Raw genomic sequence first — 22,493 nt, forward strand, 5'->3', positions numbered from 1 at the left:
ACCACCCCCTCCAGTTGACATCGAGAAAGCGGGGCCCCCTCCGTCGTCCCAGCAGATACCTGCTCTGCAGTGCCTTCACATTCGACCTAGGGTCGGACGAACACAATATTATTATCATTATTATGAATTGTATATTCTATTGTCTGTTCAATTGACCATGCATTATGTATTCCATGTAATGCTAATTCTAGAATACAAAGATGGGCTTTGTTGTTATCTCAGTATGATTATGAATTAGTTCACAAACCTGGGAAGGAAAATGTAATTGCTGGTCCTTGGGGGCAAGTTGTTGTAACGGATTCACAATAAACCTTGTATCCGGCCCTGTATTTAATTATGCTCGTCCTAACAAATGGCGACGAGAATCCATGCAGAGGAGCATAGGGTCTACAAGAACTTCATGTGGATGTAAGGATTTTCCAGGATTTTTTATGAGTTCAGCATAGCCTACCGGCTCTGAGGACACTTCCGTAAGGCCAGTTGATTGACGGCGATGGTGCGGAGGTTAGTGATGCTTCGATTTATTGTGTTTTTGCCCTACCTTACCTGGCATATAGGCTGCTACCTACAGTTTTGCTTCATCTTGCAGTTTTGTTCACGATGGCGACGACTACTCAGATTAAGATTGATCCTTTTAATTCTTCTTAGATAACCCTGGATCTTTGGCTTAGTTTATTAGAAGCTAATTTTAGTAATCTTGGAATTGAGGAAGATAACAAAAAGAAAGATGTTTTGCTAGTGTCGATTGGAACTGATGTTTTTAGTGTACTAGGTAATTTGTGTGCTCCTGATTTACCCCATACAAAGACTTACGATGACCTTGTAGCTGTATTGAAATCACATTACATTGTGAAACCTTCTTATCATCGTAGCCTAATAGCTTTTCAACAAAGAAAAAATAGGAGGGATGAGACAGTGAATAGTTTGTATGCTGACCTCAAGGCTTTAGCAAAAGATTGCAATTTTGGTAATCATTTCGATTCAAGAGTCAGAGATCAGTTGTTTATGGCAGTGGACAATGAAGTATATTTTCCCAATTTAGTTGCTTTGAATATTGATCTCCAAGCTATGACCTCTGGTGCAGTTTTAGAAAGAATTTTGAACATGGAAAAAGCTTTTGTGGGTGAGAGGAACGAATCACAGCCACAGGTTAGTTCAGTGAGAAAAGAAAAGTCATCTTGTAAGCATTGTGGTTTTTCTCATGAGAGTATAGACTGTTGGTTTAAAGATCTGACTTGTAACATTTGTAAAAGGAAAGGTCATCTAAAAAGGGTGTGTAGAGAGGCAAACAAAGATTTGTCTCTTCATAGGCCTAGTAGTGTTAAACCTAGGTATAAGGCTTCCAATAGTAGGGCTGAAGGTAAGAAGGCTGTAAAAACTATTGATGATTATGAAGACAACAGTGATGATAGATTGTTAATGGTTAAAGGAAAGATTTTTGCTCTTAATTCTGATGAATTTTATTTCAGTATTAATCAGAATTTAGTTCCATTTGAGATTGACAGTGGCGCTGCTGTGTCTACTATAACCAAAGAGTGGGTACATAGGTTAAAACTAAATATGGAACAATGCAATAAAAAGCTAAAGGTTATGATAATATGAAAATTGATGTCTTGGGCAAAGTGTTAGCTCCTGTACTTTATAATAGCACAAAGGTTTCTCAGGTATTTTATGTTGTTGATTCTTGTAATACAAATTTGTGTGGTAAAGATTTAATGCAGCAAGTAGGTATTTATCTGGCTGGAATAGATGAAGGTACTAGAGTAATAAAGGTTGCTAATGTGAGTGCAGAAAAGCTGCTAGATAATTACTTGGTAGATTCAAGTAAACCTATTGCTGGTGTTTTGGCTAAGATTCATTTAAAAGGTAATGCTACCCCAAAGTTTATGAAAGCACGCACAGTTCCTTTTATTACAAGAAAATGATTGAAGATGCCTTAGATAAGCTAGGAGCGGATGAAATGATGGAACCCATATCACATAGTGAATGGGCAGTTCCTATTGTACCTGTATTGAAAGAAAATAAGGTTGAAATGAGGATTTGTGAAGATTTTAAAATTTTGAATAAACAAATTCATTGTGACAGGTACCCGTTACCAAAGATAGAGGAATTGTTATCTGTTGTTGGTAAGGGAAAGTTTTTTTCCAAAATTGATTTAAAGAATGCTTATCTTCAAATACCTGTTGATGAGAAAAGTCAAGAGTACTTAGTAATTAATACTCATAAAGGATTGTTTAAATATAAGCGTTCACCTTTTGGCTTGTCCTCATCTCCTGGTATTTTCCAAAGGTTTATTTCTCAACTGTTGGCAAATGTGGAGGGTGTAGCTGCTTATTTAGATGATATTATTGTAAGTGGTGCTACCAAAAAGGAGCATGATCACCGACTAAGAAAGGTTTTGGAACTTTTGCAAGCACATACTGTACAAATAAATAAGACTAAGACTGTTTTGGAGGCTGAATCTATTGAATATTTAGGATACCACATCTCAGGTGAAGGAGTCAAGCCATCTTCAAAGGGACTGAAAGCTATTTTAGATTGCCCATGTCCTACTTCTGTTGAAGAAGTTCAATCTTTTTTAGGTATGATTACTTACTATTGCAAGGTTGTAAAGAATTTTTCTTCTAAGCTAGCTCCCTTGTATGATTTGTTGAAGAAAAATGTAAAACTTAGATGGACTTCAGTACAGCAGAAGGCGTTTGAAGGCGTTAAAAGAGATTTTTCCGAGTCCAAAGTGCTGACTAGTTTTGATGGGGATAGTCCTTTAATCATTGAAGTGGATGCGTCTCCTGTAGGTGTGGGGTGTGTTTTGTTACAAAAGGTTGGTGACCAAGAAAAAACAATTTATTTTGCAAGTAAAAAACTATCTAAAGCAGAAAGGAACTACTCTCAGTTAGATAAAGAAGGATTAGCTCTTATTTTTGCTGTGAAACGTTTTAGATATTTTTTGCTTGGCAGGAATTTTGTTGCTAGAACTGATCATAAACCATTACTGGGACTTTTTGGAAGAGGGAAACAGATTCCATGTAATGCTAATTCTAGAATACAAAGATGGGCTTTGTTGTTATCTCAGTATGATTATGAATTAGTTCACAAACCTGGGAAGGAAAATGTAATTGCTGGTCCTTGGCGGCAAGTTGTTGTAACGGATTCACAATAAACCTTGTATACGGCCCTGTATTTAATTATGCTCGTCCTAACAATGTATATGTAACAGAGTATTTTTATATCAGACCAGACATTGTTAATCATTATGTTTTCTGTATGTACCTGTCCTGTTTTTTATAGAGAAATAGTTTGACCTCAGGTCACCTGTAAATCTTTGTACCTGTGGCCTCTGCGTTATACGCAGACATCCGCACGCCACTTTATAAGTGGGTCGCTTCATCAATAAACCAGCAGTACTTGTCTTCCTGCTCATTATTTCGTACCTCTCACAATGCTTCCAGAATAAGGACTTATGATAAGGACAGACAAAAAATAAGAGAGAAGCTTCAGCAGTGCATTGACCATTTAATATAAATGACAGCTCTACTGATGATGCACTTGTAAATATTGTGACTGGAGGGGTCTATAGAGAGAAGGTCAATCCAGATGACGCTGTCAACCCTGGAACAAAACAGATGAAAGAGTTTGAGATGGGTTGACCTGACAACTTCCACAAGAGTATACCATGCCAAGTTACAACAATAGCAGCCACTACCAAGAAGCAATTAAAACAGGTGCCGGCTGGACATATTGATAACAGGTCTTATCTTTGCAAGAGCAATGGCTTTAGCAACAGGTCGGGACATTTCTGTGAAAGAGGTGTTGAAGTATGAACTGGTCCTTATTCCATTATCCATATTTAAAGAGGAGAATGGTCTGAATCGACTCAGGATTGCCAAAGCGAAGGCCACTTTGAAGAAGAATCTCAAAGTTGAAGTATCATCAAGAATATCTGAGAAACCAAAGGCCATTGTGCTTGATGGCTGTGCTATCCTTTGGGTGATTCACTGGCCAGTAAAAGGGCAAGTTAAGGACTTTGTTGATGGGTTCATGGCTTATATACTTGCTGGGATATCTCAGTGTGCCAATGTGCATTTGTGTTTGACAGATATAGAGATTATAGTATCAAAGATGGAGCTAGCTCTTCCCGATCCAGCAAAGTAACAACAAGTCAGTATAAACTCTCATTGGATACTCCACCGCCACCTCAGTCAGTTATACTGACTATGCCTGAGAACAAGGAGCAACTTATAGATATTATCTGTACAGAACTTGCTAAGAAAGTTCAACAGAATCCTACTTCATCACCCCTCCCCATAACAGGAAAAGACTCTGTTCCAACTGAAGTCAAGGATCGGCCTCTTCATGAATGTCTTGATCTTACCACTACCCATGAAGAGGCAGATGTCATAATTCTCCAACAGGTGATGAACCTTGCAGCAAAGGGATGCAGGTTTATCAAAGTGGTTTGTGATGACACTGATGTCTTTGTGTTATTACTTCATTTCGACCACGAAGAAAAACTAATATCAGAGGTCCAGATGGAAGCAACATTCCTGGCCAAGCATCTGTAGATATTGGAGAGGCCAGTAAAAAACACTGTGACATCATACCATATTTGGTTTCAGCACATGCTGTGACAGGTTGTGATACTGTTGGAGCGTAGTATGGTACTGGCAAGGCAAAAGTGATCAAGGTCTTGCAGTCTGGACACAAATTAACTTGTGTTGGTAACTCAGATTCAGATATTGGAGAAGTTATCAAGGAGGCAACTGCATTCATTGCACCTTGTTATAGCGTAAAGCATACTCCAGAAGAAATGATGAGTGATATTCGGTTTCAGGTTTGGCTGTCAAAACCTGGGAAGAAAAAATCATGTGTACTGCCAAAATTGATGTCTGCCTCCTACTCAGAGTCCTTTGAGGAGAATGTGAAGAGAGCGCATTTTCAGACACGGATTGTGGATGTTTATAACCATGGACGGGCAAAAGATGAACACTTCATATGTCTCCATGCAGTCACTATTTCAAAAGATATGGAAATAGCTCCACCAGAACTCCTAAAATTAATCCATTGTTCTTGTGCTTCTGAGCAACCTTGCTCTACATTAAGATGCAGTTGTGCTGCATCACAACTAAGTTGTTCTGTGTTTTGTAAATGTGGTGGTGAGGACAATTGTCTGAATCGAAATCTCACATACTTACAGGTTACTGATGACGTTACTTAGAAAAAATGAGATTCACCCTCACAGGTGCTTCGTTAATTAGCATTCAGTGATGCGTAATTGCTACTTTCTCGCCAACTGGACACGTCCCGTCGCGCACCAGAGCTGACCAGACGAGTTCGAGATGTAGCCTACAGTACGTTCGTCCGGTTTTATGTGCAATCGGGAAAGACAACATGTGGTTTTTGGCGCCCAGGGGCCCAACAAGGTGGAGAAATGCGTAATTTTTCACCACAACTATTGCAACGTTATATACTACGGTCTTCCTAACTACCTACTGAGAAAATTGAGACGCCATGTTAATAAAAAGGACTACGTTCCCGTGATAGAATAATCCCAGCACTAATTGGGCTACATTGGTTCCCAGTAACAGCTAGAATAGAATATAAAATACTACTTATAGTCTTTAAAGCCCTAAAATATGATGAATCAACATATCTGAGAAACTGAATATTGTAATCAGACATGCAAGTGAAGCATGTAGGCTATTTGAACCTAGAACAAACTGTAAGTCAGGCGAGAGAGCATTTGTACAATGTGCACCAAGACTATAAAACAAAATACCGCCTGAGGTGAAGAGCATACAAGAAGAAAGCAAATTTATAAAAGAACTAAAGACTCTCCTATTCTGCAGGAGCAACGATACTGACGAGAAAACGCTGAAAGACAATTATAAAACATAAGAAGCACCTTATTTTGAAAACGTACGAGGGCCCGCTAGAGAGGGAATTATCCCTGTGGAGGGCTGTACATAAAACCAAAAAAGCGAACAAAGTGAAAAGATGAAAGGATGAAGAAACAAATATCTATAACTGAAACAGCAAGTAAAAAATCAGAGCGTGCCTTACTTTACTGCTCTGCACAAATTAGAAGCAATTCTAGCTTATGCAGCAGCCACACTAAGAAGATAAAGAAGAATTAAACAGCTAATATTTTAATATGCACAGATATGTCTAAAGAGGAAGCTGAAAATAGGATTGCACATATTTAAAGAACTTGCAGTAGCACAGAGAAACTAAATTTAAACAATCAATAGTCACAGCGCATCAGCTACTTAGAATATGCGGGGTAACCGTTTCAGAGACGTCACCCGTTTATTGCTACTACTATTACTACCAATACTACTGCTAACTTCCGTGACTCCTGTCAACAATTTCAAATCAGCGTCAACTAATTTTTATCAAGCTGTTTTTGGGTAATACTATAGGCTAAAGTTGAAATTTTTCGTTATAGATATGCGATCTTTAAAAATAATTTATCCTATTTATTTTCATAAGACATGCAAAGGTAACCCATAAAATATCCCCCAGTCTGTCCAGCGATAATGTTGGTTCCGAGTGGGAATCTTGCTTTTCGGTGCGAGGCGCATTTGAGAATAAGGTAAATCTAAGCAAAACCTCCGCGCTGACTAGGCTAGGATACTATCTGGGAAATTGGTTTTTCCTGTACTTTTAGTGTTGCTGATGGAGATGATGTTTATTGTCGGTCAGTTATCATTTACCTCATATACCCAACATGGTTTGGGACCCGGTAAAACTACAGGATAACTCGGCTCGGACTGCCATGTTGTTGCTATGGAATGGTTCCGCGCATGCGCAAGTCATTAGGGAGCCATATATTCAAGAAGAGATTGGCTAAGGAAACCTACAGGAAAGGAACTATACTAACCTAACGTACCCTCACCTAACCAAATCTAGCAGCCCTTGTTACTTACGTGGGGATTGCTGCCCCCCCCCCAACCTCCCAGTGAAGGAATCGCCACTTTTTACCAAAACCTCACCTATAACACTGCACATGTGCGATACCATTCCAGGATAGCCAGCATACAAAAACACATTAGTTCTGATGTTAATTACAATTATAATCAACCGCCAAAAAAGTAACGGAACAATTGTTCATAAGCACCAGACTGCTACAGGAAAAGTCAGTTGTTCCTATACGAAGCTGAAAACAGCTGTTAACTCTTGAACATGGTGGTTAGGCAGTAACTACCAACAGGTAGGCTGGAATACCTGCCTGCCCAGATGTAAACATTCCTTTCTGCTTTCGACCGTCATGCGTTGCAGATGCTTTTTCGGATCTCTTTGCCAGGTAGGATCTTTCCGTATTTTTGTGCATATATTATGTGTGTTTGATATTTATTAATATACAATCCCATGATTCATGATATCCTTGCTAGGCCGTTGTTCCCCAGCGTCTGTGTCTTGGGATCGGTCACCAGGGGCATAATATTTCGCTCCCCTTTCATTGACTGGACCATAAGAAGTTCGCTCCCCCTTCATTGGGCTCACGCTCTCCGTTATGAGGGCGTGACTCCTTACCTTTTCTACTTGTGTTTAGTGTTGCTCTTTGCTGCCTGTGCTATGGGGGAGGCAACTTCGGAGGAGGGTTGCTGGGTTTCATCAGTGAGTATCACTACCACGGTGCCCTTAGTAACCTCTCTTTCTTCCTTGTCCCTCTCCCTTTAGCTTCTTCTGTCTATCCTTTGGGAGAGATCTTACTCCTTCGCCCTCCTTGTTTGCTTGTTGTGCGAAGATCACGGAGGGGGTGGGGTTCAGGCGACCTCTTCTCAGGGGCCTCCTCTCACTTCGTAGGGCAGTTCCCCTGAGAGTGAGAGGAGTCTCCCTCTACTAATCATCTCTGCTTTTTTCTTTCAGGTTGACAGTGAGCATTGTAGGCGCTGCAGTAGTTGGCTAGATTTCTCAGTCTTGAATATCTTAGCCTGCAGGAGTTCCCGATGCTTATACAGTGATTGCTTCGTCATCGACCACATTACCCTGTTGGGATGGCGTAGGTCCACATTGCAACACTGTGCCACATCGATGTGAATCGATCACTATCATTCGCTGGCTCTCATGTATGTTGTGGCACCGCCTGTGGTGTATCTGTGGTTCCATCTACTCCTGCTGTGCCTCCTGTTTTGATTGCTCCTGTTTCCTTGGCGACCAGTCACTGGGCAGCTCCTCCTGGTCTCCTGCCGTGGCTGCCCTGATCATTCCTGTCGCTGCTAATGACATTCCTGTAGCCTCTGCCGTCGGACCGCTCTCATGGCCACTGTCTCAGCTGCCCTGATCGCACCTGTGACTACTCCTGGCTGTTGGTGTAGCTTCAGCTGTCCAGACCACTCCTGTAGTTCCTGCCACGGCTGTCCTGATCACGCCTGTTGCTACTTTTGGTGTTCACGTTCTGGGCCACTTCTGTTGTGCTCCTGCCTAACTGCCCTGGATGTTTTGATGTTTCATGTCCACCATTTTGTAGGTGTCGGAATGGAAGCTAAGGGAGTCATCCGGTGGGAGGTAGCCCCCGTCTTTTTGTGCTTTATCTTCGACTTCGTCTTCTGCTGCCTCTTCCCTTCCTCTTCTGAGGTTTGAGAGGGTCCCGGGAAACCGGATAGACCCCCGTCGGCCGAAGGAGAGGAAGGCTGCTTCTTCTTCCCCATTTGATGTCCTTTATTGGGCGTCTAGGGACTGCCTCCTTCCAAGGAGGCAGTGGGTCTCTTGTCGGCTCTTCCCGACCTTCGGGTTCGGGAACCGATTCTCATACCCCTGGGTTTTGTGTTTCGGGAGCCGTAGACGTGCATACCTTGATTTGCTCTCCCGTCACCAGTCCTAGAGGTTCCGCCTCTAAGACAGGTGCTACTTTGGGTGCTTGTTCACGAGCTACTGTGAGTACTCGAGATTCTGTGGAACCTCAAGTATCCCGAACTGGTACTGGAGAGTACTCTCCCCTTTCCAGTTCAGGAATAGCGCGAGAGAAAGGGCCGAGGCACCCAGATGTCTCGGCTGTTTCTGCCAACACTACAAGTGCCTCTCGAGCGCTTACCAGTGCTCTATCAGGTTCCCAGCCTGGTGTCTTGATCCCAATGGTTGGAATGCCCGAAGAAGCAGGGAAGAGGTTCCCTTCGGGAGTCCTGTGGGACTTCTTAGGGATTGCCTCTCTCCAGGGAGGCATTTTTCTCTTGTTGGCTCTTCCCGCCCTTTGGCAGGAACCGATTCGCATTCTCCTCTGGGGTCTAGTGTTTCGGGGGCTGCAGGCGCACAACCTCTTGAAGCCGTGCCCTCGTTGCCAGTCCTTAGAAGTCTGCATCTAAGACTGGTTCTGTGTCTTGCCCTTTTTGATTTTTTAGGAAGCCAAAAGGAGCCACTCCCAATGATTATTCTTTCATGATTTGGGAGTCTCATAGGGTACTCGAATTCTATGAATCACGAGCACTCACCTGGTGAGAGGCACAAGACAAGAGAAGGTCCCGAGGTGTCTCGACACTACCTGCCAGTTGCTTCGGTTGCTTGGCTGGGTCCCATCCTCCTGTCTTGGATCTTAGGGTTCGAACACGCAAAACAGCAGACACAGAATCCCCCTTTAGTTTAAAGGAGCTTAGAGTTCGGGAAGTCAGTGCTTCGTGCTTACCCCATACAAATGGGAAAACAAGTATGTTAAAAGAAGAAGTCAGGCTCATTTTTGGCTTGGCTTGCTTGCCCCACCCAGCCCCTGATTGCTTTCGTGTGACTGGCTCGGCTCGCCTTGCTTGCCTCACAGTCCACTGCTTCCACCCAGTCCAGATCGCGTTCGTGTGGTCTGCTCAGATCAGCATGGCGCGGCTCAGCCCCCTAGGTTCTTCCAAATTGAGTTCTTGACACTGTTCAAGTGAACTTTCTCCTCTTCCCAGAAAAGCACTCTGCCATGGCAACAGCACTCTTCTTCCCCTGTGCTGCAGTCATCACCTTCGGTTGATTATCGCTCACGGTCTGCCTGTCCTGTTGGTCTTCCAGGCAGGATAGTAGGGGTGCTCTTTCTCCTCACCTGTTCTCTTTTCCTCTCGGTTGTTCCAAGAGGTGCGAGACAGACAGAGAGAACTCCTATGAATTTGTCTTTCTTCAGAGTTTGGCTGCCAGAATGTACTTTCGGGATCGGTTCCGGATCATCTTGTAGTACAGCACAAGGTTGCCGAGGAGGGTTTCTTGGGATCTGTCAAGGTCTCCCTCCAGGGAGAGAGGTACGGGAGTTTTACGCTGCAGAAGCATCGAGGGTCTTCCTCTTCAAGTTGCGATCACCCTCATTTCTCAGAGAACTTTGTGCCGATTCGCCAGCACAAGGATCTCTGGGACAGGACCGTGGCTCCCCTTACGAATAATCTTCATCACTTGTAACCCTTCCAGTTCCCGAAGGGACCAATTCTCATCATGGAGAATAAAGGAAATCTGCTTCCAGTCCTCCATCCTTCTTTCTCCTTCGAAGGATGGGGAAAGATTTAGGCTAATGCTTGACTGACAGGGAGCCTTCAAATGTGATTCCATATTCTCCTCGCATCATGCGTCTACTCACGGATACACCAATTGAGGAATAGGCGCACACCCGTAAGACTGTTGTCTGTAAGGTGTGTGACCGACACGATAAATACCTTCTCATCAACATCCTGAAACTCAAGGCAGCCTTTTGACTTTCCAAGAATTTCAGGATGGGGTTTGTGACACTCAGTGGTTTTGTTGAACACCACACTAGTGGCATAAGTCAACAGACAAGGGGATCTTTTTTTCCTCCTGTTTCATGTGTTGACATTGCAGGTATTCGAGTGTCCTATAGCACACTCGATAGTTCTGGTAGCCAGATACATGAGATCGTCACTCTTTTCTTCACGAAGAGATTGCTCGACTAAGGGATCCCTATTATCTTTCTGTTTGCCTCCCAGCACAACAAAAGTCTGTAGTTTTCCCGCTCCTTCGTACCTGACCCATGGCCACTACGATGAGGCATGCTGTCTTTATGGGAAACACTATGTCTGCCCTCCATATTTATCTGTTTTGCTAGGGGTTCAACAAGCATTGCTCACCCTGAGTTACAGGCGGGTATTGGAAGATCTCACCTTTCGCCCAACCTGATAGCTCTGCTTCCGAGGCATCGAGAAGAGTTCTCCCTGACCCAGCTGCCTGTGGCAGCTACACAAAAAGTGGTTCATCAGGCAGTACATCCCTATGTTTTTCAGGACTAAGAGACTTTCCAGCTTCCCTTGCAAGCATAGGCTTTCTTGCTGAGCAGCAACGGATATATCTGGATATCTCTTGAGGTCCTCTGAAGCTCTGTTCCAGGGACTGGATTAGTCTTCACTGGGTGGTGTCGTCGACAGAACTTCTTCTCGGGTCAAAGTACCCTTCAGCAGGTCATGGACTTCCTCGTCATCTCTGCCGAGGGGTGCTTCTCTCCGATTCACTTGTGAAGAACGTAGGCCCTTGCGACCTAGTCTTCCATCTGAAAGTAGCCTTTTTTTCCTCAGTTGAGATTTAGCTACTGATGAGAAGTGTCTTTCACTCTTGCTGTCCCAAGGAACTGAGGTCCCTGGGTGGCATGTGGCTCTCGTTTAAGGTTCCTGTCTCATGCTCTGCACGCGCCCTTGCTAGAGTCGTTGGACAGAGATCTGCCTTCTTAGAACCATCTCTTATCTCACTCCAGCCTTGACGTAGAAGATGGACGAACAGAGGAAGTAGATGAATAACTTGACTCCTCGGATGTCATAGTGGACTCCGAATCCGTCAGCATCTTTTGCCAGGTCTGAGTCCATCTTGATCCCCTCCTCCTTGGACTTTGTATCGATGATCCAGATCAATCGTTATTTTGTCCTGTTAGGGAGCTGCAGTACTTTCCAAAAAGGCTCGACATTCCTAACCTGGATGTCGTCAACGTTTTCGATAGTACTATCTCTCCCAAGAAAGAAGTGTCTAAGAACATATCTTTCTCTTGGCTTCATAAGAGATCGAAGGTTGTACTCTGCAGCTGGCAATGACGATACCTGTACAATCCACCCGAGAGCTCACGAAGTTATTGGCTTGGTCCATCCCTCGCATTCCGGAAGTTTCTGTCGGTTGTGTTTTCTTACGCAGCTCCTTCAAGAGGACAGGTAGCATCTCACCTAAGGTGTTGATTCCGAGAGTGACTGGTCTCTCCTCCTCCTCCTTCCTCATCCTCCTTCTTCTCTTCCTTCAGGATGGGAATGGGACTCAAAACCAACACCTGCTGGAACTGGTGTCAGATGTGGTAAGACTACATATCAAGCACCTGTTCTGCTTTTCTTTCTAGAATCATAGAAGCAGTCCCACTCCTTCCTCTAGCAAGGGGAGGAAGGAGACCCTGGATATAAGGAAACCCTGTTTCGGGTCTTTTCCTTGCTGCCTCCGACGCTTTAGATTATTCCCAGCCTTTATCGTTTGAGTTACGGTTCCTCATTCGAAAAGGTCCAGATATCTGGATCTTGCAGTTCTTACACTGATCAATATGTCTGAAGCACGGTACTCCTCCTTGCTCTTTTCATCCAGGAGGAGTAGCCCAGGTGTGCAGAACTCCAGTTAGTTCAAGAAATTCACTCAAATTCCTCCCTCCAACCAGTGAGTCTTCCTAATATAAAGACCGATGGTTTGTATATCATTTAGGAATAAATCATAATTTTTAAAAGTAAATTGTATTTTTCTTAACTATACAAACCTGAGATCCTTTACATTATATTTTTATGCCTGCCTCATGCCACCCCTCAATCTGAAACCTGGGCCGAGAGGCAAACTGAAATGTATACATCCGGGCAGGCGGGTATTCCCACCTACCTGTTGGTAGTTACTGCCTAACCACCTTGTTCAAGACTTTAACAACCATTTCCAGCTTCACCATAAGTAATTCCAAATGTAAAGGACCTCAGGTTTGTATGGTTAGAAAAAATACAATTTACTTTTAAAAATTGTGATTTTCCAAGGTAATACCCAATGCGGAGTAACCCCATAGTTCTACCGGTAACCCTTTGGGAACGTTGGGTTTTGGCTGGGGGAAAACGTTGTTATGGAATGGGTACACGCAAGCGCAAGTCATTAGGGAGCCATATGTTTAAGAAGGGTTTGGCTAAGGAAGCCCATTATGAAAGAAACTATACTAACCTAACATACCCTAACCTAACCTAACCTAACAGGCTGTGTTACTTAGCAAGGGGCTCCACTTTTTATATAAGTAACTTACCAAATAATTCCATTGCTATAGTTTCTAACTTGCGTGACAGCTTAAATTCAAAATTCGTGGTAGCACTTCAGTTGTTTAGTGTAGATGACTAGTGCTGCCAACTAGTGGGAATATCAGGAATGACTTAGCAGACAGCCTCATTCTTTTTCTGCCGTGCTCAATGTAAACATCGGGTGTTTGCAGCAGCTTTGTTCATTATTTGCTGGTTGTATAACCAGATTTCAGTGAAGTAGTATCGCTGATTTCGAGTAGCCTTCAAGCTTATAGTTTTCAGGATCAGATTTTATGGTTTTGTTATTATTAAGATCTGATTCAAGTTCGTCATTTGTTCCCACGCAATATACAAACCCTTGGTCCTTTACATTAGGAATTACTTTCAGTGAAGCTGGAAACGGCCATTAAACTTTCAAACAAGGTCGTCAGGCAGTTAACTACCGTCCGGTAAGCAGGAGTTTCACCCGCCTGGATGTAAACATTCCAATTTGCTTTCAGCCGTTGTGCTATGCAGACGTGTGTGTTCGCTCTCTGCCTTGATTGCCGTTGCACTGTTTTTTCTGATGGGATCTTTCTTGTTTTTTGGGTTGTGTGTATATTTGTGCGTGCTTGATATTGTTTTACCAATGCAAACCTATGAATCATATAATCCTGTACAGAAGGCCATCCTCCCAGCATCTGTGTCCTGGGGCTGGGGGCATTGGTTGTACCTGCTTCCGTTCTCCTTATGATGTTGACCCTCATGCCCTCTGTACCACTTGCAGGGGGCATGACTGTAAGCCTACTTTGACTTGTGCTGAGTGTTGCTCTTGGTCGCCTGTGCAGTGGGTGAGGTTTGCTGGGAGGAAGCAGTATAGGAGGAAGGCTGCCAAGGTGGTGTCAGAAGGATATACACCCTTGATAGCTAACCTTTCTTCCTTGTGGCTGTCTCTCCTTCGTCTTCACCGCTTGCTTTGTCGGGGGAAGATCGTCAGGGGCCTCCGCTCTCTCCGAGGGGGGGAACTTTTCCCTCGGAGCAAGAGGAGTTTACTTCCACTCACCCAACTTTTGCTTCTTCAGGTTTGACAATTGAGCAGCATGAAACAACCGATTGCCAGGAGGTAGCGGAGCTTCAGGAAGCCTGGATCTCCTTGGGGCTCTCGGCCCCTCCAGTGCAAGGTATCTTGGACCACCTGAGGCATTACCCGGTGGTTACGCATGCTGCTTCCACCTCGACTACGACCAGGGTGACGATGACAGCTTTTGCCAAGGTTCCTGCCACGGTATCAACTCACTTTCCAACCATGATGTCTCCGACGGTGGTGGATCGGATGGCGGTGCATGCTGCGGCACCCCAGTATGCCGTGTCCCTGCCCCCGGCTCTGCCTTTGGTCCAGACTGCTCCTGTTCCTGCTGTGCCTCCTGTGCTGATTGCTCTTGCTGCCCAAGCTGTTCATGCAGTCCCTGTTGACTGGGCCGCTTTTGCTGTGCCTCCTCCCCCAGCTGCCCTGGTTGCTTCTGTTGCTGCTCTTGTTGTTCCTGATGGTCCTGCTGTCCTGGCTGCCCCAGCTGTTCCTGTGGTTTCTGCTGCTCCCTCTTGGATGGGGTACCTGACCGCCATCCTGAAGAATATGTAGAGGAAGAAATTGAAGAAGAGGTCCTGTAAGGTGTCATCGTTGTCTTCTTTTTCGTCTTCGTCGTCTGCTTCCTCCTCCCATTCCGAGGCTCGTCGGCCTAAGAAGAAGACTGCCTCTCCCTCCCCTAAGAGGTCCCACCTCGGGACTTCGAAGGGGCTGCCTCCCTCCACAGGGGAAGCAATGAGATCTCTCGTTGACTCTTCCTGGCCCTCAGACACGGGTTCCAGGTCACGGGTCTTGGGAGCCTCGGGCGTATGGGTCTCCCAGGCCCGCTCTCCCGATACCAGTTCAAAGAAGTCCACTTCTAGGACTGGTACTATGCCTGTCTCTTCCTGAGTTTCTCTGGACACTCGAGAGGAGACTGATCCCAACGATTGTTCTGTACGAGATACAGGAGTATCGGGTGCTCAGCTGAGCCAAGTCACTCCGAGTTCTCCGGACTGTGCTAAATCTCGGGTACCCCAAACCAGGATTGGCAAGCTTGCTCCCTGGTCTGGTTCAGGTACAGGTTGAGCGAAAGTGCCAAAACATGCAGGTGTTTCGTCACTTCTTGCCAGCACCAATTCGAGTGCTTTGCCAGGTTCCCAACCCAGTGTCTTGGACGCGAGGGCCTGAGCACCCGGGGATGCAGAGAAGAGGTCCCCTATTCAGTCTTCTTCTCAGGAGGTTCGGCCTTGAAGAAGACTGGGGCACATTGTGAGGATGGCACAAGTTCACGTCAGGCAGCTCCTGAGCACTCAACTCTGGCCAGCCCCTGATCATGTTCACAGGATCAGCCTCACTTGCTGGAGAAGGGTACTCGGTTGACCTTCCTGCTCTCCTCCAGACAGCGCTTTGCCAAGGTGTAAGTGCTCTCTTAGACCCATGCTACCATCACCACCGCATGTTGGTAACTGCCCACGGCCTGCCTCTCCTGCTAGTTCTGCTGGCAGGACAGGTAGGAGTGCTCGATCCCCCTCACCTGTCCCCTCAACCTCCCGTGGTTTTACCAGGAAGCACAAGTCGGACAGGAGGGACTCTAGTGAGAGTGCTTCTTCTTGGGGCTCTGCTGCGAGGGCCTATGCCCCGGGTTGATTCTCGGACTGGCTTGGTCATACGCCCTAGTAGTTGAGTAGGGATCCCAGAGGTTTGTCAAGGTTCTTCCTCCTGCAGGGAGAGTAGTTCCGGAGGACCACACCTTGGAAGGACTCGAGGGTCCTCTTCCTCAGGATACAGACACCCCCGAGATACAGAGGACCTTTGTAGAGATCATCACGTAAGCACAGTGATCTCGAGGAAAGGGCCACAGCCTCTTCTGTGGATCGTCTTTCATGCCTTGAATCCTTTTGGGGTCCCAAGAAGGAACCCAAGCTTCGGTGGGGCTACCTTGGTCCATGCTTGCCAAAGGGGTACTTGACCAGGTGAATAACCTTGTCTCTGGGCCAGAGAATTCACTTTGGTTGAACCGCTCGGACAAGCTCCTTCCCGCTCCTCTCCCTCAACAGAAGCGGTTCTACACACCCTCAAAGGGGTCTTTCCCGACTAAGCAGTTTGACCCGGACCTTCGGCTCCTTAATCATCCTCTTAATTTGGAATAGATGCTCCTCCTCCTCCTCCTCCTCCTCCTCCTCCTCCTCCTCCTCCCTGGCGTGTCTTCTTCCTCACTGGCAGACTTCATCAGCTCTTCCAAATCCTGGTCTGTCATGGGGTCAGAGTGGGCATCGATGAGGGTGCCGACTTCATCCTCGGTGATGTCCTCAAAGCCTTCTCCACCTAGAATCCTTTCCAGCTGGACTGCCTTACCAATGGCCGAATGTTGAATTCTTCAGGAGAGAAGCCCTTATAATCATGAACAGACTCCAGCCACAACTTACTCCAGCACTTGTTCAGGGTCTCCTTCTTGTCCTTCAACGTTCAGTTGATGACGGACAGATGGGACAATTGTGAATTTACGGCAATAATCTTTCAGCGTAAATTCTCTGTCAGTGTCCATTTCATTCACAAGGTGCTCGAGGGAGTTCCGGGTGTAGAATGCCTTGAAGGCACGGATCACGCCCTGGTCCATAGGCTGGAGGAGAGAGGTGGTGTTGGCAGGGAGGAACTCAAGCTGGACTCCCTGGTAACAAAGATCGAGCGGGTGGCCACCAGCATTATCCATAATCAGCAACACCTGGAACTCCATGCCCAAGTTGTTGAGGTATTGCCTAACTTGGGGGATGAAATTCTGATGGAACCAGTAATCTGTAAGGACTTTGATGATCCAGGCCTTGGGGTTATACATCCAGAACACAGGCAGCAATGCCCTGTTCTTATTCTTGAGGGCCCTGGGATTTGCAGCCTATAAGTGAAGCCTGGTTTCAACATGAAGCCAGCTTCATTCTCACACATTATGAGGGTAACCCTAACCTTCTGGGCCTTGAATCCAGAGGCTTTAGCTTTGTCCTTCATGAGGTATGTCAGAGACAGCATTTTCTTCCAGAACAAGCCAATCTCATCCATATTGAACACCTGTTCTGGATGGCAGCCCTTCTCCTGGATGATCTTCTTGAAAGTCTCTTGATATTTCACGGCTGCTTCCTTGTCTGCAGAAGCTGTTTCCCCATGCAGAGAAACAGGCTTTAGGTGGAACTGCTTCTGGAACCAGTGGAACCATCCCTTGCTGGCCTGAAAACCTTGAGGAAATTAACTCTGCATATACAAAATGCAAAGACCTGATACCAGATACCATTCTCCAGGAGCGACCTGCAAAAAGCCTATCCTCTCATAAGAAAGTATCATATATCACTAAGCGGCTAAGACCTGCTTGGTGGAAATCTACGCCGATGACCCTTACGGTCTGCCTCCAAAGGGGCCTGCTGATCTAAGCCTACCTGCAGTGTACCATACTGCAGAAAATGCCTTTCTAAAAGCAAAATTCCTGTCAGAAAAAATTGACAAAACCTCAGAAAAATTGAGGAAGCACAAAACAAATTTTCACAGATCTGGGACGTGATGAAAGGATTACAGGAATCACTCAGTCTTAAAACTGTGGAAACAAATAACAATTTTGACGGATCTGGGATGCGATCAAAGGAGTACAGGAATCATTAGACAATCGCACAGCAGGCCACAAGACTCCTTTGAATGAGGCATCTATTATTTCCTCGCCTCCCAACAACACGAGAGAAGTGAGGGTGCGATGCGAAGTCAAGGTGGCCATACCCTCATATGAGGAAACTGCCCTCTCCCCCTCGGATGAAGCGCCCACATCACCTGTAGACCTGTCTGAGAGGACCGACGAACCCCCAACCTCCTCCCCCTCCCCAGTGGCTCCCATGGAAGATAGATCTTCACCGACGATCACCAGCCCTTGTGAGTCTTCCGACCCTATCTCTCCCCCCCAACCCCCCGTCGTGGATGAAGATGTGATTGATCATGAGGGGGCTGGGGGCTGGCAAACACAAACAAGTAGAAAAAAGAAAAGAACATCTCGAGTGTCTGCTGAACCGAAGCCTAGCATTCATGAATCACCTCGCCCAAAACCTGAGAGGAGATGTCATGTTGTGATTCACAATTTATGGACATCGGTGAAGTTAGACATCATAGTAGGGGAAGTCAAGTTTCTCACGGGCTCCGACCCTCTTATCTCCCACGAACTCCCATGCAAAATTAAACATAAAGTGGCCTACAGGATAACCTGCCTATTTCACCATCTCGATGTTCTTAAAGGCTAGAATTTCGGTCCTAACATAAAAGTCTCAGGATACAAGCTAATCTGGGACCAACCTACCCCAGGGGAAATTACTGACACCCCAAGTAGGGGTTCAGGCTCAGACTTGCCTTCTACCACAAGTGCCAGCCATCTCCCAAGCCGAGTGAATGCCCACCCCATGGGCCAATCCCCCATCCACCCAAATGATCAACTCATTCGTTTCCCATCTTTGTGAGCTGCCATGAATACACCAAATATAATCTCTTGGAATATTTTTGGCCTCAAGTGGAACATTCCTCCCTTTAACATGTTCTGCAAAAACTGTAAAGGCATCATTGCATTGCAAGAAATGCTCCTCTGACCTCATGACCTTGTCATCTGCGATTCAGTGCATGAAGACTTCAGAGCTTTCTCAACCTCATCAATGCAAGTTACAGATCACATTGTAGCCAGTCGCCTGAAAGGGGGCCTTTTTTTCCTGTGGCACAAATCGCTAGACAATATGGTGATTGTGTTGATCTATAGGAGTAATAGGTTGCTGGGGCTTCAAGTGACAGTAGGGGACTCTAAGATCCTAATAATTAATGTTCATATACCCTGGGAAAAGAACGATAATTTTGATCAGTACTGCATGATCCTAGGTAAGTTACACAGCATTATTCACGACTCTACTGCTAATCATATTTGTATAATTGGGGACCTTAATTCTCACCCCACAAAACAGTTTTATAATGAACTTACTCACTTCTGTCAAAATCATGTCAAAATCAATGCTTCCTCCTCTTTCCTTAGTGATGTAATGAACAGACACAATTACAACCTCCTGGCTGGACCACTCCTCCTATACCTATGTGCCCTGCAACAGAACAGAACAGACACAGGTGTCATCCCCCTCCCTACCGTGAACCCCCTAACTGATCACCCACCTGCTGTTAACTGGGATTTAAAGAACCAACAGAAAACCAGATCCTTCAGGGAAACCACCAGGCTGCAGTCAATAGCCCAACCGGCAGATGCCTTACTGTGCACTAACCCAAAATGTAGAAACGATCATCACAGGAGAGATCTGAAAGAATTCTATTCGAATATAATTTCCACTATGCTCGCTTCCAGCAGGGATACCTTTAGAACTCGTCAAGGCAACTCCTGTAATGTACCTGGATGGAATGAATTGGTTAAAGATCTTTATACACATTCACAAGAAATGTTTTTACTGTGGAGGCAAAATGGTAGCCCGAGGGAAGGACACTTTGCACTGCTAATGAGGAAGGTGAGAGCGCAGTTCAAACTTGCCCTTAACCCTTAAATGCTGAGCCTCTATTTACAAAAACATCTCCCGTATGCCGGCGGCGTTCTGTGAGTTAGCGCCGAAGCGGAAAAAAAGTTTTTTTCAAAAAATCACAGCACGCTTAGTTTTTAAGATTAAGAGTTCATTTTTGGCTCCTTTTTTTGTCATTGCCTGAAGTTTAGTATGCAACCATCAGAAATTAAAAAATATCATTATCATATATAAATATTGGAATATATGACAGTGAAAAAACTCATATAATTGTATACAAATCGCTGTAAGCACAACGGTTAAAGCTAATGAGTTAATTTTTTTAGTTGTATTGTACACTAAAATTGCGATGATTTTGGTATATAACAAATTGTAAAACGATCAAAGCAACACAGAGAAAATATTATCAAAAATGATGCATGAATTAAATAGCATTGACGTAAAAAAATGTTTTTAAAAAAATTCACCATAAATCGAAATATTGTGCTAGAGACTTCCCGTTTGTTGAAAAATGAAGCTAATTGATTGAATATTACTAGACTGTAAGTGTTTTAGGTTACAATTGCAGTTTTCGACCATTTCGGTTGAGTTAAAGTTGACCGAAAGTCGAATTTTTTCTATTTATCGTGATTTATATGAAAATATTTCAAAACTGATAAAAGCTACAACCATGAGTTATTTTCTGTTGTATTGTACATGAAATTGTGCACATTTTCATATATAAAACTTTATGTAACGACTAATATAAAACGGTGCAAATATTATGACAACGAGACAAAAGAATTTCTGAGATGTTCGGCCGAGTTACCACGCAGACATAAGGAAAATGTTTTTTTAAAAAATTCACCATAAATCGAAATATTGTGCTAGAGACTTTCAATTTATTGCAAAATGAAGGTAAACGATTGAATATTACTAGAATGTAAGAGTTTTAGCTTACAATTGCGTTTTTTTACCATTTTGGTCGAGTTAAAGTTGACTGAAGGTTGAAATTTTGGCAGTTATCGTGATTTATGTGAAAATATTTCAAAACTGATAAAAGCTACAACCATGAGCTAATTTCTGTTGTATTCTACATGAAATTGCACACATTTTCATATATAAAAGTTTATGTAACGACTAATGTAAAATGATGCAAACATTACGACAACATGACAAAAGAATTTCTGAGATGTTCGGCCGAGTTACCGCGTGCAGACATATGGAAAAAATTTTTTTTCAGAAATTCACCATAAATCAAAATATTGTGCTAGAGACTTCCAGTTTGTTGCAAAATGAAGGTACATGATTGAATATTACTAGAATGTAAGAGTTTTAGCTTATAATTGCATTTTTACCATTTCAGTCGAGTTAAAGTTGACCAAGGTTGAAATTTTGGCAGTTATCGTGATTTATATGAAAATATTTCAAAACTGATAAAAGCTACAACCATGAGTTATTTTCTGTTGTATTCTACATGAAATTGCACACATTTCCATATATAAAACTTTATGTAACGACTAATATAAAACAGTGCAAACATTACGACAACGTGACAAAAGAATTTCTGGTGCGGACGTAAGGAAAAAGTTTTTTCAAAAATTCACCATAAATCGAAATATTGTGCTAGAGACTTCCAATTGGTTGCAAAATGAAGGTAAATGATTGAATATTACTAGAATGTAAAAGTTTTAGCTTATAATTGCGTTTGTTTTACCATTTCGGTCAAGTCAAAGTTGACCGAGGGTTGAAATTTTGGCAGTTATTGTGATTTATATGAAAATATTTCAAAACTGGTAAAAGCTACAACCATGAGTTATTTTCTGTTGTATTCTACATGAAATTGCGCACATTTTCATATATAAAACTTTATGTAACGGCTAATATAGAACAGTGCAAAAATGACGACAAAATGACGAAAGAATTTCTGAAATTTTTCGGCCGAGTTACGCAGCGGGCTTAAGAAAAAGTTTTTTCAAAAATTCACCATAAATCGAAATATTGTGCTAGAGACTTCAATTGGTTGCAAAATGAAGGTGCATGATTGAATATTACTAGAATGTAAGAGTTTTAGCTTACAATTGTGTTTTTTTCGACCATTTCGGTCAAGTCAAAGTTGACCGAAGGTTGAAATTTTTGTAGTCGACGTGCGATGCGTCCACTTGGCACCCAACAGACAATTTTAGTCGACGTATGATACGTCCAGTAGGCGTTTAAGGGTTAAGCATTGCAGATGGAATGAAAAGCAACTAAGAGCTGATGCAATGTCTAGGAAATTAGAATCTGGCGATTGCCCCTGTCTTTGGAAGGACTTTCAATCCCTAAATCCCAAAACTAAAAAGCTATCACAGAGAATAGGAGAAGCCATCGATGACGAGGCTATCGCAAGAATATGAGCTATCACTTCAGCACTATCCTGAATTGCATAAATGATCAAGACTCCCACAGGGATGTAAATAACCTCCTTACTGATAATATTCAGTTTCATTTTGCCAATCGTATTACGCCCGGTAACATCAGCGAGGCCATAAACAACCTGCCTAATAATAAATCGCCCAGCTGTGATGGTCTGCCTGCTGAAGCTTTCAAATTCTGCCATCCAGTAATTTACATTTTGCTAGCTGCCCTGTTCAATGCGTGCATAATTCACCAGATTTTCCCAGACTCCCTACTCTTAGCTCACTTAATACCATTAATAAAAAAATAGCTAAAGGATGCAGCTGACCCTGGAAATTATCACCCAATTGCAATTAC

The 22,493-nt window shown here is 43.9% G+C and overlaps 1 protein-coding gene across 4 annotated transcripts in view; it reads left to right on the forward strand.

Moving 5' to 3' along the window:
* The first annotated feature begins 478 nt into the window (after positions 1–478).
* LOC136849003 (DALR anticodon-binding domain-containing protein 3) overlaps positions 479–22,493 on the forward strand; it is a 291,701-nt gene continuing 269,686 nt past the window's right edge. The window contains exon 1 of one of the 4 annotated variants that reach the window (XM_067121844.1): positions 479–504. In XM_067121844.1, the coding sequence (XP_066977945.1) occupies positions 494–504 (11 nt within the window). In that variant the 5' untranslated portion in view covers positions 479–493. Of the gene's footprint in view, positions 505–6,275; positions 6,408–6,508; positions 6,593–22,493 lie in introns of those variants that run through there. The other 3 variants (XM_067121853.1, XM_067121860.1, XM_067121834.1) reach the window with 3 other exon arrangements.

Source organism: Macrobrachium rosenbergii, chromosome 2, assembly GCF_040412425.1.
Source record: "Macrobrachium rosenbergii isolate ZJJX-2024 chromosome 2, ASM4041242v1, whole genome shotgun sequence".
NCBI lineage: Eukaryota > Metazoa > Arthropoda > Malacostraca > Decapoda > Palaemonidae > Macrobrachium > Macrobrachium rosenbergii.